The sequence below is a fragment of the Sus scrofa genome, chromosome 6 (genome assembly GCF_054392235.1).
Source record: "Sus scrofa isolate SSC_HxYL_T2T_F1_AM1 chromosome 6, Sscrofa_HxYL_maternal_Yorkshire_Landrace_v2.0, whole genome shotgun sequence".
Taxonomy (NCBI): domain Eukaryota; kingdom Metazoa; phylum Chordata; class Mammalia; order Artiodactyla; family Suidae; genus Sus; species Sus scrofa.
Genome location: NC_139388.1, coordinates 171,644,117 through 171,671,060, shown reverse-complemented (window position 1 = coordinate 171,671,060; position 26,944 = coordinate 171,644,117). Strand labels below are relative to the sequence as shown.

The window sequence follows — 26,944 nt, the reverse complement described above, 5'->3', positions numbered from 1 at the left end:
CCCAGACTGTAGCCGTAGCCGTGGCCTGCTGGGGAGAGGCAGGGCTGAGGGTTGGTGCCAGGGGAACTCCCCAGAAGCCCAGGTCCTATGCTGGGGAGGGCGGGGGGGCTCACCTCCAGTACTCCTCGCTGGGGCTGGTCCTCTGCAGGGTGTGGTTGAGCACGTGGGAGAGGTTGCCGGGCGGGCCGGGGGGCCGGGAGCCGTTGGTGGCGTTGGAGGCGTCCAGCACGCCGGCGCAGTCGGGCGTGTTCCAGGGGTTGGTGCAGTAGGCCCAGGGCAGGACGGGCGTCATGGACGAGAAGAAGTAGTAGAAGGCGATGCAGATGACCACGTTGTAGTAGATACCAATGTACGTGGACACCACCATCATGCCGTAGCCCACACCTGCGGGAGGAGTGGCGGGGGGCAGCCTCACACACCTGGCGGGAGGCGGCATGGGGCCTCCCGAGGGGCCTGGGGCCCAGGTCAAGGCCTGGGCAGGGCGGGAGGGGGGGCAAGGGCTTTGTGTATAAGCACGCGGTCAGAGGAACGGGTGGAGGCCAAGCAAACAGGGATCCCAGCGTGTGTCCATGGCCTTGGCCATTGATGTGGGGCTCAGGGTCAGCACCACGGTTCCACAGGGGCTGGCGGTGTTTATACAGATGGGTGAGTCAGCACGGTCCCTGGAGGCGGGGTGCGTGTGTGTATGTGTGTGTGCTCGCGCGTGCGTGCGCACCCCACCCAGGCCTCACCTTTGAACATGGGGCTGATCCTCCAGACCCCCAGGCACCCCTGACTTGCAAACTGGCCGAAGGAGAGCTCCATGAAGAAGAGGGGGATCCCGCAGAAGATGAGCATGATAAAGTAGGGGAACATGAAGGCGCCTGGCGGGAGGGAGAGGGCGGGCTCAGGGGTGGCTCCGGGGGATCCCACCCTCTTCCTGCACGGAACTGACCGCAAAACCTTTGCGACTGGCTGAGCCCCAGGAGGGTGTGCCTCGCATGAAGCCAGAGCCTAGGTCTGCAGCCCACTGCTCATGGCCTGGCTTTGAACTTGGCAGAGGCGCCCAAGGACGTCTGCTCTGAGCTGAACCCATGCCCCAGAGCCGCCATGTCTGGGTGGGATTTGATGGCTTAACCAAGCTATTTCACAACATTGGTGGTTGGGACCCCAGAATATCCCTGAATCATGTAGCAGAGCTGCTGAAATGGGGAGCTCGGGGAGGGTGGGGTGCTTTTCTCCACCTCTCCTCACCTCCAGGGAGCAGGCTGCCAGGGGCAGGGGTGGTCTGTGCCTTAGGTAAAGGGTAGGTAAGCTGGGGACGGGGGCACAGGAAATCCGGGCCAGAGGCCAGCCTGTCTGGTGTGGGGTCTTGTACCAGGGAGGGGGTGGCGGGGCCTGGTGGCTGGGCTCTATCCACGTGGGAGGTCCCTGCCCTGTGCCCACTGGGTACCTCCCCCGTTGCGATAGCAGAGGTATGGGAAGCGCCAGACATTGCCCAGGCCCACGGCATAGCCCACGCTCGTCAGTACAAACTCGATCTGGTTGCCCCAGTTGCCCCGTTTGAGGTTCTGGTCCCTCTTGGTGGCCTCGCTGGGCACAGCACCATTCTGTGGGGGACAGGAGAGAAGCTACCATCAGCAAGGCATTTGCGTGTGGTGCCTGTCCCTTTGGGCTTCCCCCAGTGGGGACACCACGGACCCTCCAAGCCCACACCCCCCACCCTGGGCTTCCCCTCTGCTGGCAGGAGCTGCAGGCGGGCCTGGCAGAGGAGGGGAAGGGGGAGGAGTGGCTGCCAAAGGGTGCCGAGCAGCGCCTCCCTCACCAGCCCCCCGGCACCCACGCCAGGGGCACCAGCCCACCTGAGGAGCTGCTGCCAAGAGCTGAGAGGTGGGACCCTGAGAGGGAGCTTGAGCTGAGAACCCTCCACCCCCCCTGCCCCCCCGCAAAGCTTCCCCTCTCGCCTCTGGGTGAGGATCTGGGAGCAGCTGAGCCTCATAGCAAGCAGCCAAGTCGGGCTGGGCACAAAGGGGCCTGTGTCCAGACAGCCCCCTCCACCCGCCGCCACCACATCACCAGGCTGAGCACGCTGCCCACGACAGGCGGCTGCTGGGGAGGGGATGCCGGACCCTTCTCCCAGCTGAAGGCTTTCTCCTGGGGCACACATTGGGCAGGGCTATAGGGTGAGGGAGCGGGGAGGCGGCTGAGCTGGGCCAGACCTTCGGGGGGCCTTCTGGGACTCAGGACGGGAGGGCCCAGGGGAGTCATCTCTACTGCCTACACCTGGGGAGGGGCCCCCGGGGAAGCTGACCTGGGCTGGGGGGTGCTGGCCATGAGTTGGGGGAGGAGACCAGAGCTGAAGGCACCACGCCAGACTTGGAGGACAGACTCTGCCAGGGGAAACAGAGGGGGTGACTCCGGAAAAGGGTCTCTGAGCGGGGCGGGGGGCGGGGGCTGCAGAAGAGGGGGGCCGAGAAGAGGGTCTGCCCTAAGGGAAGGATGCCAGACTGGCCTGGGGGAGCTGTGGGGCTGGACCGGGCGGCCTGAAGCCCCACGGAGGACCCCAGCCGACACCCGGAACGAACCCAGTTAAGTCCCTTTCTAAGTGGGGGCGCACCCCTCCCCCATGCCATACCCTTCCGCCCCCTCCCAGGTGAGCCGGACATCAAGCCACCTTGAGTCAGACAGTGAGGGGTCAGCAGGGTCTCACGAGGAGACAGGGACCCCAAGAGTCACCAGCAGAGGAGCCCAGAGGGTCCTTGAGGGACTGAGACCGCCTCCCAGAGGTGGGCTGTTCTCCTGACAGAAATGGGCAGGTGGCCCTGGAGGACCCCCAGGATCAGAGACAGAGCAGCACGGCCTCTGAGGGACGGCACAGCAGTGCCGCTGAGCCTCCGCTTGAAAGAGACAGGTTCAAGGACAACGGCACCCTGGCCAATCAACACCCTGACACTGATGGACACACCCGGAGAGGAGGAAAGGCCCCTTTGGGAAGGGCCTGGCGCCGGCAGGAGCTCCAGCCGTGCGCCCCTTGCTCCCCCAGTGGGCACCACGTGTGGGGGGCCCCTCTGGGCTTGCCCACCACGGGGGCACTATGGCACTGTCACCCAATCCAGCCTTGCCCCCAGAGGAGATGCTGAGCCCCGCACCCTCCTGGGAGGTTCGGGGACACAGTACCCAGAACTGTGGCTTTCCCATCAAGGAGCACCCAGAGCTGACTGGCAGAGCTGACTGGTCATTCCAACGGCCACGGAGCTTGAGGAGCACCTCCTGGGTGCCCGGCCCTGCACCGGGCTCGGGGAATTTGGCAGTGAAAAACACTCGCCCCTGCCCACTCAGAGGTGGAAGGCTGCTGGGGAAGTAAGGCATCAATGAGATAAACAAATGCAGAGTCTTTATACGCAACTTCAGCGTGACCACAAAGGGGAATTTCTCAAGTGACAAGTGCAGGCAAGAAGGACAAGACGTGGGGGTGGGGGCAGGGTGAGGTCACGGGCCACCCTGATGAAGGCCACCTTGGCCGTGTGGCAGGTCCCTCCGGAATCCTGCCCACGCCTGTCACCACCTCCCAGGGCCGTTTTTGGGACAGGCCTCGCAACCCCGTGCCAGGGGGAGGGGGCATTTTTTCGGAGGGCGCGAGGCCTGCTGGGGTGGTTTCTCCCAAACAAAGCGCAGCCCAAGAGGCCTCCTATATGTTTGGCCTACAATAACAGTTCTATTCCGGCCGAGGCTTGTTTACTCAGGGGCACAATGGGGGATTGTGGCAGCAGCAGAGGACATGGGTGGGGTCGCGCCGCGGCAGTTACAGCTGTAAAAGAGGCAACGGAGGGTCCAGGATGGGCTTGTGGGCGAGGCAAGGGCCAGGCCTCTCGCAGAGACTGAGGTCCCCAAGGCTGGAAGGCCAAGGCCTCTCTCCTGGCCCCCCGCCTCCCCGAGCAGGTGCAGTGGGACCAGACTTGGACTGCGGAGATGGGCTCCTTCCCTGGCATGAGGGGACAGCGAGGAGGGTGACGCCCCCAGCCACGTGCCACAGGCAGCCGCTTGATGGAGCCCTCGGGAGCCAGGGGTGGCTCCGTTGATGAGCAGCCTACCTCTGAGCCTGGCACTAACCAGCTCAGCCCTGCTGGCTGGGGAGGGGGGAGCCTCGGGACAGGGGCCTGGACCTGGGAGTGGGGGCTTGGGCTGTGGGGAGAAGTGACTGATAACACGGGGGGTCGGCTGTGGAGAAGAGGCTGAAATGACGCCCGACACGTGGTGTGAGGCGCCCTCAGCAGAAGCAGCACCGTCCATGGCTCCCCGGCCCTGCGGTGCCCTGGGTGCCCCGAGTGGGAGCTGTGGTTAGGATGCTGCCCAGGAGCCGGGTCCACAGCCAGGCCTCTGGCTGCTGAGGGCCGAGGGCTCAGCGGAGGATGGAGGAAGCCCACCTTCCTCCAAGCACACAGGAGGGGAGGGGCCCTCGGCGGGGGGAGGGGGGTCCTAGGGACTCAGGTTCCTTCCTCCCCCAGCCCTCCTCTGGGGACTCCCCTCCACTTCCTTTCCCGGCAGCGAGGCTGGCAAACCTTTTTCAATATACCGCACGACTTTTTTTCTCCTTTGCATCATCTTCCCTATTCTTAGCCTCCCATTTTCTTGATCTGCTGGGTGGATGGCGTGTCACTGATAATAACTGTCCCTGCAGAGGGTGTTGGCTCTCAGGTATCCACGAAAGAATCTCTTTGTGCTCAGGGTTTGACCCAGACTGGTGGCCCGTCTGCCTAACTCAGCTCAGCCTCACCGACTGGCCAGGATCCCAGGCTCCTCCTGCCCATCACCCATCTCCCACTGTCTGCCCCTCGCTGCGCTCCCAAGCTCCCTCCCGTGCTCACACCTGGGTGATAACTTGAACCACAGTGGCCTGCTGCCCCTCTGGGTTGGCACCTCCTCCTGGGCTCCCCGGATAGCCCCCCCCACCTCTGACGCTCCCACCACTGGCCGGGTGGGATGGGGACTGCCCTGCCCTGCGCCTGAGCATCCCCAGACTGGGCAGCACGCAGGCTACAGGGTGTTTCTTCCACAGCTGAGTGGGTGGGCTGGCTGCTCATCCTCCACGATGCCCGCCATGCACAGACGCACAGACCCTTTACCCTTGGAAGCAGTCACCAAGGCAGCAGCGTCTGCCTCTGCCCAAGGATCGGTGACCTGACCTGTCTTGGGTTCACAACCTGCCACCCCCGTCCCTGCCGAGCGGGGTGAGCCACCCCGAGCAGTCACTTACATAAGCCCCTTACACAGCCCTGTGCCAGGCTCAATCGTGGCTCTGGGTGACCTCCTGGAATTCCGGCAGTTCAGCTCGGAGCGCAGAATCCAGATCTCCCACTACACCTTGAACTTGGCAGGAGAGGAATCTGCACTGGGGGTTAGAACCCTAGCATTCTAGAGCCTGCTCCCCCAGCAGCCTGAGCAACCACTTCCTCTCTCAGCATTTGGCCTCCTTACCTATAAAGTCAGGGACAGACAGACAACTCCGCTCCTTCTCCTAACCGTCTGTGGCTCTGCCTTGCCTGGGATTTGCCATTTCTCACTCTTTCCTGTAGTTCCCTTTAGGTCCCATGGGCTTTCGACACAACTTTTTAAAACGTTATTCCTTTCTTTCTGATTGTAATGATAAGTATAAGCTTATCATTAAAAAAAGCTGGAAACTACAGCAACACGTAAAGAGGAAACGGTGCTGCAGAGTCTGCTCCCAGAGGCTACCACCGCTGCCACTGCCACCACCACAGCAGGGGTGGCCCCCTTTCTTCATGCTCAGACTCAGACACGGCCCCGGTTTCTACCCTGGCCGACGGCTGTGCTCTGGCTCCCGCCTCCCTGCCTCCGAGGGAGGGTTCCCTGGGTATTTTTGTGAATTGTGAGCTCTCTGCTCTGCTCTCGGTGGACCCCGAGCCCTCCCGGAGCAGCGCTGGCTGGGCGGGCCCTGGCGGGATCCAGCAGGCTTCTTGTTCGGGACTCACCAGCCCCGGGGTTTGCTCAAGGGAGGAAGCCCATCCAAGACAAACTTTGTGGAGGAGAGCGGGCAAGACCCTACATCCCAGACTGACCCCGCGCCAAATCCAGATCACTGGCAACTTTCTCTGAGCCCCCGTGGGGAATTCAGGCAGAACAGCCGTGACAGGCAACGGTGGCTGCCTCAGGAGACCCGGCGAACCGCCTCACACCCCTTGGCTCGCACGTCCCCAGTTTCTCTCCCATCGGTCCCGTCGGTCCAGGGGCCAGGCTGGCCCTCAGGCAGCACCTGCCCTGCAGTGGCAGAGCCTTGCGTATTTCATCTGGCCTTGCTTATCTGGACATGGGACAGAGTTAAGGGCCGGGGCTGGAGGAGCGGACCATGGGAAAATCTAGCCCAGGCCCCAGCCGTATGCAGGACGCCTCTTGCCTCGAGAAACACCTCGGTGCACCTGTCAGGAGACCAGGCCCTTGTTGAGGAGGTGAGAGAGGCAGGGACATGCCCTGTGCTCTTTTGTCCCAGAGCCTCAGACTGCCACAGTGTGACCTGCCCATCCTGTGGGTGGCAGACAGAAGATGCACCCAGACACGCCAGGCTCCACTCCAGGCCCCGGGAACAGTGATGGGGCTGTCGGGTGGGCTCTGTCTCTGCCTCGAAGCCCAGCAGTCCTGCCCGCACCATGGCAGCCATGAGCAGTCCCTGCCCCCACTGGCTGGCAGCGGGCTGGCATTCTGGGAAGCGGCTTTGGTTTCTGACCCTGGCAGTCCTGCGAGTGGAGGGCAGCCCTGCCTAATGCTTCTCTCAAACCCAACCCGCGCCTTTCCAGGGGACGTTCCCTCTCTTCCCTTCCGAAGGTCAAGTCAGGATCCCTACAGGGAAGGAAGGTGGCTTCCCTAGTTCCCTCTCCCTCACTGCCATCAGCCCCATTGTGCCTGACAGCCCTGCCCATGCCCAGCCTCCAGGGATGAGGACACACCGGTGCCCACCCCACCCGGGCACTTGTCCCGGACAGTGGCACACATCCCGTGGGGTCTCTCTCCTTCCCGTCGAGACTCTCGCCCCGTCCCCCTCCCCCACCCTCACCACGGAGTCCATGTACCAAGTCCTCCTGCCCCCTCACCCACTCTCCCCATAGGAATAACTGCCGTGGCACAGACAATGGCGCTGTATTGATCAGTACAATTCCTGGGCACCTCCGGCCCGTCTCCCCGGGAGCTGGGACAATGCAGCTTTGATACACAGAGCAGATTCTCAGCAGGTCCTTGGGCTGGGGGGAGCCCTCACACCCCCATTCTCCTCCCCCGCGCCCCCCGCCACACAGCTAACTCTTGCTGCTCCTTTGCACAGTGGCAACTTTCTGGGTCACTTTTGCTGGTGTCTGTCTCTCTGGCTGGCTGTGCCTGCCCCTCCCTGGCACAGACCACTCAGCCCCTCTCCCCACTTCCAGCCCTGTCTCCCAGTCTGCCTGGCACCAGAGAGGGGGCTCGACCTTCTGGAAGGTGACCGACCTGTTCTGGGGAGGAGGGGGCCGCAGGTCCCTGTGCCGCGGCCATCCCAGGGTGAGCACTTGGAGCTGAGCGCCGCGTGTCTCCTCCGCTCATTCACACCTCTGCCAGCTCCGGGCGACACTGACGCATCCCCTGCCTCTTCCACTGCCGGCTGGGCAGCATCAATTACTTTCACCTCATCTCCTCCCGAAGCTCTGCCTCCCCCTCCGTGGCCCTCCCTTTCCGGCCAGCCCTGTGCGGGTGCTCCACAGCTAGAGTGGGGCGTGGGGTTTGTTGTGCTTCTCCCTTGTTCCCAGCAAGTTATTGGAACAAAAAACACATACACACACTCACTAACGCAGGGTGAGGCAGAGCAGGCACAGGGGAGAGAGAGAGAGAGAGAACGTGCACGGCTCGCTCCCATCCTAGCTCGGGGTCTGGCGTCCAGATACTTCGGAGCACAGAGACCTGGCACTTGGTGGGCTCCCGGTAGGGTGGTTGGGTGCCACTGGGCACTAGACAGTGAGGCAGCAGGAGGAAGGAGGCACGGCCCGCCAGCCACCACCAGAGCATCTTGCATTTCTTGGCGTGCTGTGGGCTGGGGGGTGACGGGCCCTAGAGCAGTCCCCCGGGGAGCTGGGGACCCCACCCAGCCAAGAGGATGGCGTGACCTCACGAGAGAAGGGAATGCGGTAGGACCTTGGCAAACATCCGTCAGAGGCAAGCACGCTGAGTTCTGATGTAAAGGAAGCTTTCCTGGGGTTTGGTCCGTGTGGTCACCCCACTGGGAGCAGGGCAGCATGAGAATATTTTTTTCTCTTTTTAGGGCCGCATCCACAGCATATGGAAGGTCCCAGGCTAGGGGTCTAATCAGAGCTGCAGCTGCCGGCCTACACCACAGCCACAGCAACGCAGGATCCAAGCCGCATCCACAACCTACACCACAGCTCACAGCCAACACTGGATCCTTACCCCAACGAGCGGGGCCAGGGATGGAACCTGCGTCCTCGCAGACACTATGTCGGGTTCTTAACCTGCTGAGCTACAAAGGGAACCCCTGATCATTTTTTTTTTTTTAAGGGGAAAAGGCTTTAGACTCAGACAGGCTTGGGTTCAAACCCCAGCTCTGGTAGTTCTCACTATATGAATCTCCTTAGGCAAGTCACTTTAACGTATCTGGTCTTAGTTTCTTCCTCTCTAAAATGGGAATAACATCCACCCAGCATTGAAGCTACTGAGCCTTGTTAATAACGGCCATAGATAGTAACGGGAGGTGCCCACTGAAACAGACACGGTGCTAAACTCTTCGTGTACATATATCTACCTCAATTCATCGACTCTTCCTAACAGCTCCTTGAGGGAGATGTGTTATTATGTCCATGTGGGGGGAGAGGGTGGGGACTGACCTTGGCTCAGGCAAGTCTGCTAGGAAAGGCCTCAGACCCCACTGACTGAGCCGCTCCCTGGGCCAGACTCACGCAGGTCTCCAGACACGCTCCCCTGACTTCCTGTGAGAGCCCAGACTGAGGGCCAAGGCCCTGGCTGGCCCACTGGCTCCAGGAAGGCCCAGTCACCCATGATGCCCAAATGCTCGCTTCCACCCAGGGTGGGCTCCGGGCTTTGGCTGCCCTGGCCTGGGCTGGGTGCCCGGAACAGGCAGCCCTGGCTGGACAGCTTTCTCTGGCTCTGGCCAGGGGGACAGGAGGCGGCAGCAGCCCAGCTGGGTCCTGGCCGTAATGAGGCCTCATTAGTGGGATCCAGCTGCTCCAGCCCCACTCAGGGAGGCCGGCTCCCCCAAGCCCGCCTCTGACTTTTCTTAATAAGAGTGGGCATTCTTCCAGAGGGCCAGGGAGCCTAGGGAGTTGGTTGTGCCCTGTGACTCCGAGGGAAGGTCCTGCTGAGCCCGGACTGAAAAGGGCTGGGGGTGGCAGGGCTGTAGGGAAGCTGTGTGAGGGGAGAAGAAGGCTCAGGCCCGGGTAGATGGGCCCCGGGGAGGCTGAGGAGCGGAATGAGACCAAGGGGAGTGGAGAGCAGGTCCTGGGTCCAGAGAGGAAGCCTGAGGAGGGTTGGGCCTCTTCCCCTGGATCTAAATATTGTCCATTTTGCTGGGGAAGGGGGTAGCTGTTGAGCTAGGATCATCTCGGATCATGGAGCTGATTAACTAAGTAAGTCATTACTCAGGCTGTCCTGGCTAGGAGAGCACCTCCTTTGCACTAGGCCTCGTATAAGGAGTGGGCCCACTGTGTGCCAGTGCCTGAGCTGAAGAGGACCTACTGTGTGTCAAACCCATCCTAGCAAAGCACCTAATATATGCCAGGTCCAGTGCTGGGAGAGCTGCCAGTGTGTGCCAGGCTTGGTGTTAAGAGAGCACCCTGGGGGTTCTAGGTCTCGAACTAGATGGGTGCTCCATGTATGCCATGTTCTGTGCCAGCCAAGGACCCAATATATGCCCAGACCCGAGCGGGGTGATCACCCACTGTAGACCTGGCACTGTGTAGGTGAATGCCCAATGTATGCCACGTCTGTACTAGTTGAGCACTTGTCCAATGCCAGGACTCGTGCTAGGTGAGTTCCCGGAACGTGACAGGCCCTCTACCAAGGGAGGGCCCAGCATGTGCCAAGGCCTGTGCTAGATGAGCTTCCAATGTGTCAAGCCCATACTAGTTGAGCACCTGCCACATGCCAGGACCTGGGCTAGGTGAGCACCCACTGTGCTCCAGGCCCTGTGATGGCTGCTGCAAACAAGAAGCAGCCAAGCCCTCTTGTCAAAGCATTATAGAACAGGTCAGGGTGGGGCAGTCCCAGGTGGCCCATGTGTTTTCAAAGCCTCCTAGCATGATTTAGATGCCCTGGCACTCAGGCCTCTAGCCCGGGTGACTCTGCTCTTATTCATCACGAGGCTTCCCAGTGGCAGAAGCAACTAAGTCCTCAAAGATGGGGGGGGCGAGGCCAGTGAGGCTCACCGAGGCCTTTCTGCCCAAGATGCCATGCGAGTGGGGAACGGGCACACAGGAGGGACTGAGTCAGCCAGCTTGTGGACTTTGTGCGAGGCCATGGGGTTGAAGCTGACCCCGTGGGGCTCTCCCGTCCTAGGCTCCTCTCCTCCAGCTCTGTCTCTGCTGAGCCCCAGGCAGCCCAGCCCGACATGTGTATAGTGGCACTAGGTCTCCATGAAAGAGCCCCCCCGCGTGCCCCACCTCCGGTGCCCCCAAGCATCCCAGCTGCTCCCAAGCTTGGAGGCACCCTGGCCAGCTGGGTTCCTGCACGACCCTGTCCTAGGAGCTGCTGAGGCGTGAGGGAGGCAGCTGAGCTGGTCTGGCAGAGACCATCTGGGCTGGGAGTGCGGGAGAGACACGTGCGGCAGGCATGTGGGCCTGGGCACGTGCTGGGAAGTGGACTGTCCTCCACGGGACACCTGCCACACGAAGAGCCCAGCAGAGGCTCCAATGATGACACAGGGTGGACAATGAAGACCCCTGGGGACCCATGCCCTCACCCCTAAACCTGAGGCCAAGGGGGACGGAAGTGAGGAACCCATGGCAGGGGCCAGCTGCCTATTCCCAGTATCCCAGGGCACAACAGCAACAGAAGCCACAGACCTGGGATGGTCCAAATGCCAGTGGCTTACACACATGGCCCTCAGTACCCTCTGCGCTGCCCCACCACGGCGTCGGGAGACAGCGCATCCTCAGTCATTTGCCTTGAGGGCACCACAAGCACCTGATAAAGGCCGGGGGCAGCTGCCTGGGGGCATATGCTAGCGACTAGCCCTGAATGGAGGCGGCTTTGGTTCCAGTCTAGGACCCGAGAACAGCGTAGCCCAAGGTCATTGGCAGAACTGAGAAAGAGGCTGGAACAGAATCTCGAGCAACCACTGGGGGTGCCCAGGGGACATGCTGTAAGCCTCGGACGCAGCAGTGGCGGGCAGAAGTCAAAGGTCAGAGGGCACAGAGGAAGCCAAGCCCCAGCTATCTTTAGGCACATCCTGGTGCTGGGAACAGGCGTCCCAAGGCAGCATTCCCTTCCAGAGGCAGGCTGGCCTGCTGGCCGGCAGAGCCCCGGGTCCGGGAAGCTCAGCTCCAGCAGGGATTCTGGGACATTGTGATTCATGCTCCCTGTGCTGCCACGTGGGGCCCACATCTCTTCTGTCCGCCCGCCCCAGTCCTTGCAGGGTCACTCCAGAGAAAGTAGAGCAGCCAGCAAGTACTCAGAGGACTTCTTAAGTTCCGTGGGACTCAGAGAATCTCCATGCAGGAGAGGCGCAAGGCCATAGCCCACTTCCGGCAACGGGCCCTTGGCCATCCCAACACTTCCGGGAAGGGCGAGGCCATTTCCGACGCCCATCACAGCCTCTCCCCCTAGCAAGCATTCAGATCCAGGAGACCCCTCTCTCTGCCCACACCTGAGCACTCAGAGTTCAGGGTGGCTCAGGAATACTTTGAGAAGCTTGGTTCACCCAGACTTGTTCTCATCAGGAGGGGGCCAGACCAGAGCAGGCCTGAGGGGCTGGGTGCTAGAAGGTCAGACCAGGGCAGGAGAGAGGGTCCTGGAGCACCGTGGCCAGCTTCCTCCCCCAGACCATGCCCTAGGACCAAAGACTCTTGCATCTCAGAAGGCCTCGGTGAGAGACAGGGATTGTTTGGGGAGGGCTTGGCCAATCCATCTTTCACCAAGTGAGAACAGCAATAGAAGAATGGAAGAGGGGAAGGGAGGAGCCGAGGGAGGGGCCAGGCCCAGTCACTGCCTCCTCCTCTGACAGCTGCCCAGGCTCACTTCTTCCCCAGGCAAGATCCCCAGAGAAGAAATGCAGTCCCTGCCCTGAGGGTGGCTTCCTGGCTCCCGATTCCAGTGCTGGCCTGTCTGGTCTATGGGTGAGCCATCCTCCCCTCACCCAGGCGCCTCTCCTGTCCTGGAGCCCCCACTGGGTCAACTTCAACCCCACGGCCTCACCCCCAGTCCTCCCTCGAGCCCTCACCCAGGCCCTGCCCTTGCCAGCCGCTTCTCACCACCCCTCCTGGGCTCTGAGGTAGCTGGCAAGGAAGGGCTGTTGCTTGGGGAAGGGCAAGAAGGAGTTTTTCTTTTCTTCTTTTTTTTTTTGTCTTTTTATGGCCGCACCCATGGCAGATGGGCATATGGAAATTTCCAGGCTAGGGGCTGAATCAGAGCTGCAGCTATCGGCCTGTGCCACAGCCACAGCAATGCCAGATCCGAGCTGTGTCTGCGACCTACACCACAGCTCACGGCAACGCCAGATCCTTAACCCATGGGACGAGCCCAGGGATCAAACCTGCAACCTCATGGATACTACTCGGGTTCGTGACTGCTGAGCCACGATGGGAACGCCAAGAAGGAGGTTTTCTGAGAGGCCTCAGGAGCGGATTCAAAGGGCAATGCTCTTTGCTACCTTTCAAAGTGGAAGAAGAGAAAAATCAGCCAGGGTCTGAGGACCCCCTGGATGAGGCATATGCTGGATGCTCCCCACGACAGGCAGAGCACAGGGTGGAGGGGCCGAGGTGTCAGCCACCAGCCATGGGACAGCCCCCCCCCGGGGGGGGGTGGGGAGCGGCTGTTCTCCTAGCAGGACCAACTGCAGCCTTCTCTCCCGGGTATCTTGTGATGACGGTGGGGAGTGTGTCTCCTGCCTCCCGACATGCCCTGCGAGCTCTATGGCAGGGTCTGCCCTGCTACGGGTTCGGAGCGGTGGCACCACCCAACCTGCTGGGTGGGGGCTGCCTGCGTGGGCCTGGGACAGCCCTAGCCCTCAGGAGCCTTGGCAGAGCCAAACTTGGGTTCCTGTGGAGCCTCCTAGGCCCTCCCATCAGGCGGCAGCTGACAGCGGGCCCCAGCGCGGGCGACGAGCATGTTCCCCCCACCCCGAAGTCTGGGCCCTGTACTCACCAGCATCCCTTTGGCACCTTTTCCTACCATGGTGGCGGGGGGCTGGGGGCTCTGGAGTCCCAGACCACACTCACAGGCTCTGCTTTTAGCACCTTTAGAGCACAGGCCTCAAGAGCTGGGGAGAGAGAGCAGAGAGTGAGGCGAGGACCCAGGACAGGGCAGGCGTGTGTGGCCCTCAGGGCTCCCCCAGACAGGTAAGGCAGGGCCCAGACCACCCGCTGCCAGGCCCTGCCTCCCCTCCCGCCCTGGCCCGCCCCTCTGCCAGGCCAGTTCCCTGTCCTGCTCCTGTGTCTGAAGCACCCTCCATCCAGCCCCTACCTCTCTCTCCCCCCAATCCTTCCCCTGGATCCCTTGGTCTCCAGGCTTCCTGTCCCAATGGGCAAGGGTCTATTTTTGACTCTCCAGATGCCCAATTCTATAAAAGATAAAAAATGAACACAGAACTGGGACAGGGGCCAATTCCTTCATGGTCCGTGTGAATGGCTTCAACCTCTCCCCTGAAGGGAGTCAGCTTGGATCCATCCGTCCAGGCTCCCCAGCCTCACCCCAGCCAAGCAGTCAGGCTGGCCTTTCCCTTTCCTGGTTGCCACTCCGCTTGGACTCCAGGGCAGCTGGGGCTGTTGTTTTGTCACTAACCTAGACCAGAAGCTCTGGGCACACCAAACACAGCAAGTGCGGGCACGCCTCCCTGCCCGCGCTCAGGCTGGCCCCTGCCCAACACCTGCCCTCCTGTTCACCAGGTAAAGTCCCACACATCCTTTTGGACCCTGCTCAAGTGTCCCTTCTCCTCTGCAGCTTTTCCCGACACTCCCCTCCCTGCACTCCAGAATGAGCAAATTGCTTCCTAGTCCGTGTTTTGTGCAGACTTCTAGACAATGTCCTAATCCACTCACATTAGACCTACTGGCTTAGGTCTGTCGACCAGGAGTTGAATGTTCCCTGAGGGCTGCATGTGTTTCAAAGGCGTCTCTGTGCCTATAGCACCTGGCACGGTGCTCAGCACGAAGGAAGTATTGGTGGAATTGAGTGGAAGGGCAAACGGGTAAGGCTGAGGCCTTGGAATGAGGGGCCAGGTCAGCGTGAGATCTCGTTAAGAAGTCTCTGAAAGATGACGAGGGGCTGGGGAGTGGGAGGGGGCAGCAGAGAGACAGGATGCTGGTGTTCGCGGATTAATGCTGGACGGCCGCAGATGGAAGGCGGGGGAATCACAGGAGAGGAATCAACCTTCAGGAGCCTCAGAGGATGCTCTCCTGGAAGATCCTCCGGTACAGCACCCAGAACTATATCTAGTCACTTGTGATGGAACATGACGGAGGATAATGTGAGAAGAATGTGTATGCACATCAGTACGCCTGGGTCACTTCGCTGCACAGCAGAAATTGACAGAACATTGTAAATAAACGATACTAAAAAAATACAAATCTTAAAAAAAAAAAGAATTCTCTCATAGGAAGAAAACTCTAGGCCGGCTACACGAGGACACTAGGCCTGATCCATAGGGCCTGGTCCCAGGAAGGATGGGGGCCTTCTCGGGGTCCTCCTATGGCCTGGACTCTGCTCCAAAGGCTGGTCTGGGCCACGGGGCCCCACCCGCAGCCTCCTCGGAGGCCACTGCTCACCCACAGGCCCAGGAAGTCATTGGAAGGCTAGAAACGAGGAGGAAAGGCCTGTCTTTGCCCATGCAAATCACCCCTTAGCCACCTCGGGCCTTTGCCCTGGCCACCAAGTGTCCCGCACAGCCTTGTCCCCAGGGCAGGGCCAGGCGGGGATGGCACTAGTAACTACTTCCTTTTGATTAGTCACCCAGGCTGGCCTTCCTGCCTCTGAAAGTGTCTCCTGAAGAGGTCTCTGCGCATGGCTTTGGCCTTCTGGGGACCGTCAGGAGAAGCGGGGGTCGTGCTCCCGCGGGCGATCACCCCCTTGCGCTCCTCGCTCGCCTCACCTCCCCACCCTGTCGCCACACGGCCAACTCTAAAGGTGTCCCCCTTCGGCCAACACGTAAATCATGACGATGATGACAGTAATGACAGTAGATGGCATCATTAAGAGCCACCTCACAGGTCGGAAATTATGCCCTCTGATCAAGTGATCTGAGGACACTCGGTCTAGAACTCAGCCTACAGGGCATTAACCCTGAGCACTGCCAACTCAGCCCCGGTGTTCAGAATGCTTACAGATTTTAGTCGAGGAAAGATTGCTTGGTGGTGGCTTCCAGGACAATGAGGTGGGTGTAAAGCTTTGCTGCTTCTCCTGCACCTCCCATTTCTGTGAAATGGCCATCCATCCATTCAAAAAGTACCATCTGAATGCCTCCTGCAGGCCAGGCCCTCTTCTAGGGCTGGGGCATCCACATCACCCACCTGCCCCTAACCCACACATGGGCCACCCCTGACAAGCAGTGGATCATCAGCGTCAGCTTGGCATGTGACGAAGGGCTTGGGCTCTGGGACCTAGGAGGCCAGGACCTGGCTCTGCCCCTCCCCGGGTATGTGACTTCACGCAAGTTACTTAATCTCTCTGAGCCTCAGTTTTCTCAGTCTGGAAGATGGGGCTACTCGTACTTCCTTTGTATGTTCTGAAGTTCCTGCTTCCTTTCTGACTCTACAAGTTCTCCACCTTTCCTCTCCTCCAGTCCGCTGATCTCCCCAAAGTCCTGAAGCCCGGACTCCCTCCAAGAGTTCTTCACAGCCAGCAGGATATGGCCTCAACTATTCAGCAGGCATTCCCGGCTGGCCCCAATTCAGCGCTTGTTTACTCCACAAATATTTATTTCAGGTTTCTCTGGGCCACACCTGTGCCGGGCACCGAGAACTCCCCCGTTTCTTTCCTCCTGCAGCTTACAGGCTGGGAGACCAAGTGAAACTCGTGACTCAAATAGATATAACTAAAGTCTCCAATAAAGAGTGTGAAAGTGAAAGATCCTCTTTATGAGAGTCTACACCAGGGGAGCCTGCCTTGACCAAGAGTCACCGAGGACTTTCCTGAGGAAGTGATGTTTAAGAGGCAGAGGGACTCAATTGGGCAAGAATGAGCAAGAGAAGAGGAAGAGAGATGCAAGCAAATGAAGTAGGTAGAAAGGCCATGAGGCTGGGCTCAGTTCAGGGAGGAGAAACTGATGGAGTGTGCATTCTGAAATCATCACCCTGAGATGAATGGGGAGAAAGGACAGGAGGGAGGCGAGTGTGGGAGCGAGCAAATCAATTAGGAATCGGCCGGACCAAGGATAGGGGGCTTGGCTCAGGAAGGTGACGATGGGGTGCAGAGAGGTGCACAGATTTGAGAGCAATATAGATGGTGACTTTGGTAGGACTTGGTGATGAATCGGCCTGGGGGGGGTGTGAGGCATGAGAAGGGGGCTCTCGCTTCTCTTGGTGTAACAGGAAGAAGCCAGTGCCAGACCCAGAGACAGGAATGCAGGGCTTGCTGTAGGTTTGGCGTCCGGAGAGGAGGGAAATGGGCTGGGTGAGCTGAGTCTGAGTTGCCTGTGAGCGACCCAAGGGCAGACGGCGAGAGGGCAGTCCTAGGACCCAGGCCACCTCTAGCGTCGCACTGCTCAGTCTTCTCCTCCAAACAAGACTGTCAGTTCAGACAGTTTTAAGGGGCCCTCTGGGCCAAGCCCTGGGGATGGAAAGGTGACAGGTTCTTTCTCTGCCTTCAAGGACCTCACAGTTTCTGACATAGAGGAGGAAGCACAGTCTCTGTTCACTGAGATGGAGGGAGTGGAGGGGCCGTGGAAGTAGGAGAGGGCCCTTAGTTCTGCCTGGAGCCAAGGTCTGCTGCCTGCAGACACTTGTGGCCATCTGTGGCCACATGGGACTCTCCAGCCTCCCCAGAGGGTTCTCGCCTTCTCGCCTCTGCTTAGGTGCTTCCCTTTCACTTGAGCGCCCTTGTTCCCATTTCCACGTATATATACCCTTCCCTTCTTCAAAATCTGTCCCAGTGCCATTATCGTCCTCCTGAGTGCAGTTAATCTTTCCACAACACGCCCCGGTTACCCCAAAACACGATGTGTACATCTCATTAACATGCTCCCCCCACGCAGCCGTGGCAGCGCGGCAACTTGTGTCCAAATCCGCCTTCCCCACCAGCTGGAGAGACCATCCAGGACACAGGTGTGATTCTTCTGTGTCCCCAGAGCTGGGCATGAAGCCGCAGACGCAGTGCAGGCCGAGTAAGGGGGCGTCTTCTCTGCGGCCCTCAGAAACACTTGGGCATGCTCAGTGTCACCCATCAGTCCCTTCCTAGAACCAGTCCCCTCACCTACCAATCTTCTGACACTCCCTCACTTTGGGAGTCTTGAACCTCTCCGGTTCCTTCTCTCCTTCTCCACTCCTCGCCCCCAGTTTTTATCTTCTAGTGGCTGAAGCATCAGGCTTGTTTCAGCAGAGGAACACCCGGGCTTGGTGCGGGAGCTGTCCGAGAGCCGGGGACACGGCTCCTTTAAGAGTGCACCAAGGGGGCGTGGCCTGCAGAGCAGGCCCCAAAGGGGCGCGGCTTCTTTAAGAAGAGGCCGGCCGGCCGAGAGGAGGCCCTGAACCGCAGGAAGAGGCGAGGTCGCTTTCCGAGCTGCAGCACCGCCTGGAGCGCCCCGATTCCTCGAAGCGAGGCGCGTCCGCCTTAATCGGGGTGCGAGGTGGCGGGGGCGGGCGTTACATCAGCCGCCACGTGTGGGCCTCTCAGCTGGTTGTGGGGGCGGGAGCCCCGCCCCTGGTCCCCGCCGTGGAAAAGTACCGGGGTGCCCAGGTCTCCGCCCATTTGCCCCGCCCCCAGGCCGGCTCCGGCCCTCGGGGGAAGCACCCCCCTCCCGCCCGGCCCCGGCCCCGGCGGCAGCTCCCGCCGGCCGTAACTGTGGGGTGCGGGGCGCCGGCTGGGGGTGGGCACCCGGGTCGGCTAGGCCCCTGCCCTCACCTGCGGCCGCCCGGGCCCGCCCTCCGCGCACCCGGAATGAAGGTTGGGGTGGGGAGGGCGTGGATTCTCCCCGGGTAGCAGTCCCCAAAGAACAGGGCGGCCGCAGCCTCTTCCCAAAGCCGGGGCTGGGAGCCGCGGACAAAGACAGTTCTAGGGCTCCGGAACTCCCGGGCGCGGCTTCCTCGGATCTGCGGGCGCGCGGGAACCCGCACTCGGCCGGCGAGTGGGCGGGCAGATAGGGAGGCAGGCCGGCTTGAGGAGCCAGACAGGCAGCCAGGCCGGCCGGCCGGGCGAGGAGATGGAGAGCAGGAGCCCGCATGCGGTGCGCAGACCCAGCCTGCCGGCCCCCGGCGCGCAGACCCACTGGCGCCTTAGACAGACGCTCTGGTTCCGGCGCTGCCTTCACATCCCAGCGCCCGCCGCCCGGGACCGAGCCGGCGTCGGCGCGCAGCTCCCCATCACCCGAGAGCCTACCCCCCCCTCCGCCACCCGCCCCGCGCCGCCGTTCCCTCCCGCTTCAGCTCCTTGGTGACAGTGGTGACACCCAGACGCGCGCACCTACCCCGACCTCTCTGGCGAGACAGACATCCCCGTGCGTGCACCCATACTCTTGCCTACAGATGCCCGCATGCATGCGCGATCACACACACACACACACACACACACACACACACACACGCTCGCTCGCTCTCTCTCTCTCTCGCTGGTTCTGGGGCTCAGCCTCGCTGAGCCACCAAACATCCAGACCCAAGGCAGGACAGTCAGAGGCTGGGGCCGCAGCGCCCCCTTCCCTCAGCCCCCTTACCATGCTGCAGCCCCCGGCCCAGGCGTGCCGGGTCCGCACCGCGGTGCGCCCAGGTGGCTTTCTTAAAGGGAAAGTTGCATCAGCCTCCCGAGGCTCAGTGCCGCCGCAAGTCTGCCCGCCCCGCCGCGCCGTTCGCCGCTCCTCCTGAGCTTGTTGTGTTTTGGTTTCGGGGAGGCGGGGGCAAAGAGTTTGGTGAAAGTTTGGAGAGTGGAGAAGGCTTGGGAGACCTAGCCAAGTCCCTCCCCTCTCTGAACTGCACCCCTGGCCGCTCTGCCATCCCCCTCCGCCCCCATCTCATCCCCACCCCCGTCCGACTTCTCAGGCTCCTCCTCCCACAGAATAAAATTGCAGTCTCTCTAGCTTTCAGATGATTGATCCCCGCGAACCCCTGGAAGTGCGCACTGCCAAGGAGCCCCCTTCTCCACCTTTGCCTCGCTGCCCTCCAGCTGGGGCCCTTGGAGGAAGCAGATGTCGTCCCCTTCGGGTAGGGCTGGAATGAAGCCAGAAGGCCAGGGGCACTTGGGGGGGGGGGGCTGAGGCTGGAGTTAGCCTGCCAGGCCCCCGGCCTTCTGCGCCTGCGTTCCCCCTAGAGAGAAGTCAGAGCAAATTCCATTCCCTTTGGAGCAGCGCCGCTAGGGACTGTGGGCACAGCTGGGTAAGGCCTGGGTCCTACTCCTTGGGACGCGAGGCCTGGGGGTCCTTTCTCCACTGACCCTCCCCTAAATTGGTTTGGTCAGCTCTATGCTGGCCATATTGTTACAGGGGCTGCAGATACCAACCTGGACCCCCACTTACCTCCCCAGGGAGACAGACCTGGGTTCCAGTTCCAGCTAAAGCAGAGACTTTGGCAGAGGGAGCTTTGCGGAGCCTCAGTTTCCTGTCCTGTAAAATGCACAAAACATATTGCTCCAGGCTGCCTTTGGGCAGCAATACTTGGCGGTTGGTGGAAAGGAGCTCCCATATTTGCTTACCTTAAGAGCCACCAGCTTTCAAGAAGAAGGGGCCTTTCGTACTGGCTGTCAGGGAACCACTGTTGCCCCCCGGCAGAGTGCCCTCTGCTCAGGGAGGGCACCAACCTGGAGAGATGGTCTCTTCTCTGCACCCTGATTCTAGCCTCACTGTCATCTGGCCAGGAAACCAGTTTTATTTGTTCCCTGGGGATAGTCAGCCTCTAAGAAGCTGATTCACACATGCGAAACTCCCACAAGATCAATTGAAGAGTGAGATTCCACGTTATTAATTTACTGTCAGAGGCACTGGGCAATATAACAGGTGTCAGGCACAGACACTTCTTGCCAAGGCAGTTCTCAGGCTACACATGCCGTCCATTGCACAAGGCATCCCCCCCGGGCTCTGCCAACTCGGAACTTATAACCTGTTCACATTAGGGATGTAATCAGATCTGGGGAGGTCTGGAGACATTATTCTCATCAGCAAGATTATTTTCATTGTTACTTTGTTCCCAAACCTGGCAGGTATAGCATGTTTGTGATTTTTATTCTCCTGTGAACGAGTTGCAGGTGTCTTGTGTGTGCGCACTCGCCGCTCCCTGAGCAGGCTGTGGAGCCTGTGCCCCCTGCCCCCGTGGATTTGTGTAGGTGGATCTGTGTTTGTGGAGGAGTGACAGTGGGCACTGCAGCAGCTCTGTGTAGTGGTATGTATGGGTGTGCGTGCCTGGCTCTGGGTGGGGGCCGGCACGGGTGATCCAAGCCCCACCCCACCGCATAGGACGTAAATTTAATTGCTGGTCTCTCCCTCCTTCCCTCCCTCCCCCTGGGGCTTGTCAAAAAGGGCTGCCACACGGGGAAAGCGGGAGGGAGGCTGTTGAAAGAGTCCCCAGGTAGTGGAATGGGGTGAGGAAGAGGCTGAGACGATGGCAAATGGCCAACTTTCCTCCAGTAGACTGGGGGTGGGCTGGGGGCTGCGAAGAGGGCACCGAAGATCAGTGAAGCTTCTGGGACTGCCATGGCCAGGGACAGTGGGGCGTCCCCCCTCACGCTTCGGACTCCATATGAAGGGAGACAGACAGACTGCCAGATGCTCACTGCCAGTCTCCCAGAGACTCTCAAGACCTGTGGCTGGGGGTCGGGGGGAGGTGGGGGTGGAAGAAGAGGGGGGGGGTGCTCAGAATTCAGTCCCCTGAGCCTCTATTCGGGAGAAAGAGTTTGGGGATTAATCTGGGGACAGGGAGGCAGCCTCACGCTTTAACCCATGCGGTGGGTAAAAGAGATTTTTCCCTGGGGTGTCTGGGCAAGTTGGAGACGTTGCCCGCGTGGGTTGTGCCAGGCAGCTGATGTAACACAAAGCATGTTTGCGTTCATCTGGAGAGATTTACAGATGTGTGTATGTTACCCACCTTGATCTAGAAAGGGCTTCAGGCAGCCACACAGTGAGTTGAGTCCCTGGGAGAAGCTTATGTGAAAAGGTTCTGGTTTGAAAAGCCGTCTCCACGAGGCAGGGACTAAAGTAGCCGTTTTTTTCCAACCAGAAGGAGGCCCCAAGGGAGGTAGGTTTGGGCCTAGCCCAGGTCAGAGCTGGGATGGCCTCCATCCCCAGCTGTGAGCTCCCGGCCCTGGGCAGCTGGCCCACGGGGTGGGAAGGGCACCGGCAGCCTGGACCACTGTGGGGAGAGGAGGGGCATTGGGCCAGAGGACCGAGAGGAGGACTGATGGGGTCAGACATCTTCGCTGGCTGGTGAGCTTCTTCCTGGGGCAGGGCAGCAAGAGGAGGGGCAGCTCGGTGGCTGGGCCCCACCCACTGCGGGCCAGGGCGTGTCTCAGGAGCTCCAGTTGCAGCGCTATTTCCTGGGAGGGCTGGGCCCGGGGTCAGATCCCCTAATGCTGACTGGTTTCACTTGTCATCATCAGCCTGCAAGATCAAGGCCTCTGCTGGGCCCCGGGGGAGTATGCTTAGGTGTAAGTCTGGTGGGATAGGATAAGACCAGACTCGCGCCGCTTCTGGAAGGCACTGTGGCAGCTGGCAGCGCTGGGCACCTTGGTGGAGGAGTGCTGAGGGGCCCTGCGGAGACGGTGGGGGAGGCTGGACGTGGCTTTGAGTTGCAGCCTGGCCTGACAGGGCGTGGAGCCCCAGCCTCAGCAGCTGGGCTCTGCTCTCAGATTCTTCCTCCCTTGAACTTGTAGTGGTCAGTGCCTGGCACCTTCCCCGCCCTGTCACAATGCAAGGGAGTGGGATAGATCGGTTCCAGACCCAAGAGCTGTCTCTGGGGCACCACGTGCCCTTCAGGCCATCCTGTTGTGCTTTCTTTGGCCCTGGTCCACGGGGACAGCATGAGCCAATTATGGGAATCAGAGCAGGGTCCAGACTGGATCCCAGCAGCTACAGGTAAAATTAGGCACACAGCTCAGAAACACTGACTTTGGCCCTGCCTGGGTGCAGCCCTGATTTCCAGAGCATTTCAATGTTCCGATTCTTACATATCTTGGAAATCCCAAAGTCCAGAATTCCCATTGCCAGAGCCCCCAACCCTGCCGAGAACCTGAAATCCAGAGTTCTCCGCACCCAGAGCCCCCGTGTCCACCACCCAGGGGGCCTAGTGCCCAGGGGGCCTGACAACTTGACCACCTGATGTCCCTAACGTCCAGCTCACAGGGGGCCCATGTCCCACTTCACCGGAAAGGAAGCTGGAGCGGCGGGAGCGGTGGCGACCCGGTCGCTTCAGGGCAGGCATTATCTGAGGAGTGGCCCTCGAGGAAGCTGGGACCGGGGTGGTGCTGGAAGCGGAGGCGATTACTTCCTCGATGGATGCTCCGTCGGCCTCCAGCCCCGCCCCCCAGTCACGTGACCCCATGTAAGTGAATGTCCATTTACTCACCCCGTCTGAGTGTGCATCCACCCTGTGCTGGGAATTGAGCCCATTTCGAGGAACTCAGCCTTGAGAGAAAAGGAATTCCTGCTCTCCTTTGTGGAATGTGAGACCGTGTCACACCCCAGTGTGGGGCAGCCCATCTCTGTAGCCAGTGTGTGGCCAAGGGCGTAGCCTTGAGAATGAAGGGTTGCGGGCCTGTGATAGGGTCGACGTGAGGCCGTGAGCACAGACTGTCTGCAAGTGGACATGCCTGACCGTCAGAGCGGGCCGGCCCGAGTCTCCGTCTGGCCACCCTTATCATCCCTCCTGGCTCCCTGCTTTCCTAAGGGGCGGGATGGAAGGGCCTCTGCCCCAGGATCAGGCCTCCCTGTGGGAAGCAGGGGGCCGGTTCAGAGCTGGAGGCTGAAGCCGTCGAGGGACTGGAGATGCCTCCCACTGCCCCTGCCCCGCTGAACCCAGAGCCTCTTCGGATTCAGAGGAGTGGCTATAAGCGGAGCAGCCAGCACCAAAAATAGCCATCCACCCTGGGGAGGATCCTGTGACACCCCCCTCTTCCCAGCCCAGCCCAACCCGGCTTGCTGACCTGGAGCCTGGGTAAGACTCCGGTCTGAGTAACCCCTTCAGACTTGAATAAGGGACAAAGCCAAGATGTGACTGCAAGTGATGACATCATAGGGAGCCCTGACATTATGGGGAGGGACAACCCCCCCGCCCCCCGGGCTGGTCTGTGGCGGCTTGAGTGGGTGGGGCTCCATCTGCTGGCAGCACCCCTCGACTCCCAGCTGCTGAGGATGGCGAGGCTGGATAAGCCTATGCTGGGGGGCCCTGCCTTATCAGTCTCCCCCACGTGCCTGATAAGCCGCTTACCAGGGGCTAGCTCAGGGAGCAGGCTGGAAGAGGGAAAGGGTCAGCTGGGGCTGGCCGAGCTCCAGGGCAGACAGCCGGGGTCAGAGAGTCTTGGCAGAATCCCAGGAAGGGGGCGGGAGGGGTCCCTGGGAGAGCGGGTGGAGTCGTGCTTAGGAACCTGGGTTCCGAAGTCGGGCTGTCTGCATTCTTACCCCAGGTCTTCCACTCAACAGCCGGGTCCACTCGCACCTGTTTCCTCAATGTTCCTCATCGGGAAGACCATGAGTGGTGCCCATCAGTCCTGATACCACTGTGAGGATGGGCTAAGGGCGACGTCGACACAGAAGAGGGCCTGGTACCTGGGAAGAGCTGCTCCCCATTCCCGGGTGAGATCGGATCCTACCTAGGAGGTACCCCGCTGGCCTGGGCCTTGCTGGGGATTCCAGAGTCTGGGCAGCCCCATAGACATCCCCCCGCCTTCCCAGCCTGTGCTCGCCTCCAGACTCCCCAGGAGTCCTGGACTTTCTGGTAGGGTTTCTTCCAGCAACCCCCCCCACTGACATCTTGGAGCCCTGGTGCCCTCTGGTGATAAAAGCCATACATGGCAGTTACAGCCCTCTCCCCAGGGTGCATCTGTCCCTTGTCTGGTGATTTTATGTTTTCTTCACGTCATGTTTCCAAGGTAGGAGGTAGCCCCATTTTCTAGACAGAACCAGTGAGTGGTAGAACCTGAACGTGAAGCCAGGTTGGCCAAAACCCGTGTTCTTCCCTGGTGAACAATCTGCCCACATGGTCGCGACCCAGTGGCTGTTTTGGGTGCCATACTGATAATTTGAGCGCTGCTGGGATGGGGCGTGTGCTCAGTGAAATTCTTCAACTGTGAATACAAAATTGTGTGAATGAGCCTGGAGCACAATGAGGTTGGGTGTTTGACTATGGAGCCTTTCTGTGTGGCTTTGGTGTGGGTGTATGATTGTATTGTGTGAGTGCAACCGTGGTTAGGCTGGTCATTTGTGCTGTGTGAGATTAGCCATGGCCAAGTCCAGCTGTGTGTGTGTGTGTGTGTGTGTGTGTGTGACCGTGTCGTAGAGGGGCTGGGTGACCAGCTAGGGAGATTGTGTGGGGGAAGGTGACCGAGGGCCCTGAGTTCCCAGCCCCACTTGCCTTTGCCGTCCCAGGACTGTGTCTCCTCGGCAAGACACACATGATGGATGACTCTGCATATGCCCGATGCGCTCCCATGGGCCCCCCGGTTCTTAACCCTCCCTCCACCTCCTTATTTTGGAGGAAGTAAAGCAAATAGTATCACAAATGGAGTTGGTTTTCTTTCTTTTTCTTTTTTTCCCCCATGGGATATTTGTGAGAAGGTTTTACAAACCTTTGAATGATATCTCAAAAAAAAGTCATTTAAAAAGAAAAGTGAATATGGCTGTTTGAATTGGAGCATCCATTATCCATCTCCTGGGCTTGTTCACAGATCCCTTGGCGGGTGTGTGTGTGGGGGGTTCTCCAAGACGCTTCCAGGGGATCCACAGGCAAAAACCATCACACTGCTATATTGTTACTTTCCAGTCTCGCTTCATTGATATTTGTACTGATGATGCAAGAGCAGCCGTGGGTAGGACTGCTGGCATCCAAGTAGGAATAAAGGCGTGGTTTCCAACTGTACTAGAAGTCTCTGTGTTTTTCTCTGCCGCTATACATGCACAGCACAAAAAACAAGGCAGAGGGGGTGGGGGGTGGGGGTGGGGAGCAGTTTCTCTTTAAAGTGTCCTTGGTAGAGCAACTAAATGATTAATTGTATTAACTCTTGAGTGCATGTCTTTTTGATATTTTGTGGGGCAAAGGGGGACTGTATATAAATCACACTTGCTGCATCCATCCTGAAGTCTTATGGTCATCTCACGGAAAAGCACTTAAACGATTGAGTTGTGAGCTGAAAGTCCCTTTTCTCACTGAACCACTGCTTTTCCTTAAAGGAGCACATGCCCCCAAAAGTTATTCCAACTTGGGTATTTGGCCTACATTTTCTTGAAAGCAAACAGTGAGCCTGTCACTTCCAGGAAAGAAAAAAAAAAAAAAAAAAAACTATCCGCGTTTGTTGCCAGTGACAAAATTAGAACTTTCAAGTGAATGTTAGAATTTGGAAAACTTGCATTTGCTACCGTGAGTTTGAAAACTTCCCAAGTTTGATGAGATTGGCAATGACACCAATAAATGTCTGTTGTTGTTTTTTGTCTTGTTGGCTGGTTGGTTGCTGTCTTTTAAAATCTGTATTTGATTGAAGTATAGTTGATTTACGATGCGACCAGTTCTACCGTACACAGCAAAGTGATTCCGTTATGCACATGTACACTCTTTATACGCATATTCTTTTTTCATAGTCTTTTCCACTGTAGTTTATCACAGGAATTGAATATAGTTCGGGTGGTTGGTTGTCGTATATTATGAAATGTGTCAACATTTGGAAGATCTGATAACTCAGTGAGCCAGTATTTTCCAAATGTCCAGTGTATGACGTCACAGAATCATGATGGATCAACGAACCATTCAAAATACAAGTCAGACCAGTGGATTTTAATGTAACAGAGTACAAAAATTTACTGATACAGTTTCAGATTCCACACTGACACTAATACTTTAGGAAACTGTACCTGATGAGTTTTTGGTGTGATGCTTTTTTTTTTAACAGTGCACCCGCAGCATATGGAAGTTCCCAGGCTAGGCATGGAATGGAGCTGCAGCTGCAGGCCTACTCCACAGCCACAGCGACCCTGGGATTCCAGCTGCATCTTCGACCTTCATCGAACTTGCATCCTCACGGACACTGTATCAGGTTCTTAACCTGCTGAGCCATAATGGGAACTCCTATTATTGTTATTTTGAATTAAATCTATACCTTAAATTTCTCTCCGTGCCAACTTGAAATACAGTGAATATTAATAGGTAAAACGCAAAACTCTTTGGGTCTTGAACTATTTTTAAGTGTAAAGGGTCCTGCAACCAAAAAGCGTGAGAACCTCTGAATTACAGTTTTACTTAAAAAAAAAAAAGACAAAATTGCAAAAAAACTTGCTACAAAACTAGATCTTCTTTGACCCTAGAAGAAATGATAATTATGTGACATGGTAGAGGTGTAGCTAATGCTGCAAAGGTGATCTTATTGCAAATACACAATGTATCAAATTAGTATGTAGTTCACTTTAAACTTA

At 58.9% G+C, this 26,944-nt stretch overlaps 1 protein-coding gene and 2 long non-coding RNA genes across 26 annotated transcripts in view; 1 reads left to right on the top strand and 2 right to left on the bottom strand.

Annotated features, from left to right (window-relative positions):
- The window catches only part of SLC6A9 (solute carrier family 6 member 9), a 32,922-nt gene extending 13,674 nt beyond the window's left edge, over nt 1–19,248 (bottom strand). For 3 of the 22 annotated variants that reach the window (XR_014808477.1, XR_014808478.1, XM_021096812.2), the window contains exons 1-5: nt 19,061–19,248; nt 13,348–13,462; nt 1,433–1,589; nt 732–863; nt 114–384 (exon numbers count right to left, since the gene is read on the bottom strand). Coding sequence is in view for 16 of the 22 variants with exons in the window: in XM_021096812.2 (XP_020952471.1) it covers nt 114–384; nt 732–863; nt 1,433–1,589; nt 13,348–13,377 (590 nt within the window). In the remaining 6 variants the exon portion in view is untranslated. Of the gene's footprint in view, nt 1–113; nt 385–731; nt 864–1,432; nt 1,590–2,290; nt 2,370–3,156; nt 3,332–7,470; nt 7,676–13,347; nt 13,463–17,607; nt 17,790–18,817; nt 18,967–19,060 lie in introns of those variants that run through there. The other 19 variants (XR_014808480.1, XM_021096818.2, XR_014808479.1 and 16 more) reach the window with 16 other exon arrangements.
- A 181-nt stretch (nt 19,249–19,429) lies between these two features.
- Nucleotides 19,430–25,400, top strand: LOC146403028 (uncharacterized). 3 transcript variants are annotated; one of them, XR_014808528.1, is made up of 3 exons: nt 19,430–19,544; nt 20,581–23,480; nt 23,966–25,400. It is a non-coding gene; the product is annotated as an uncharacterized LOC146403028 (long non-coding RNA). The 3 variants fall into 3 exon arrangements; XR_014808530.1 differs by having other exon boundaries at nt 19,798–23,480; XR_014808529.1 differs by having other exon boundaries at nt 19,430–19,715; nt 19,798–23,480.
- Nucleotides 19,486–20,421, bottom strand: LOC146403029 (uncharacterized). The gene is made up of 3 exons (XR_014808531.1): nt 20,032–20,421; nt 19,856–19,942; nt 19,486–19,646 (listed from the first exon to the last, which is right to left on the bottom strand). It is a non-coding gene; the product is annotated as an uncharacterized LOC146403029 (long non-coding RNA).
- Nucleotides 25,401–26,944: the final 1,544 nt, after the last annotated feature.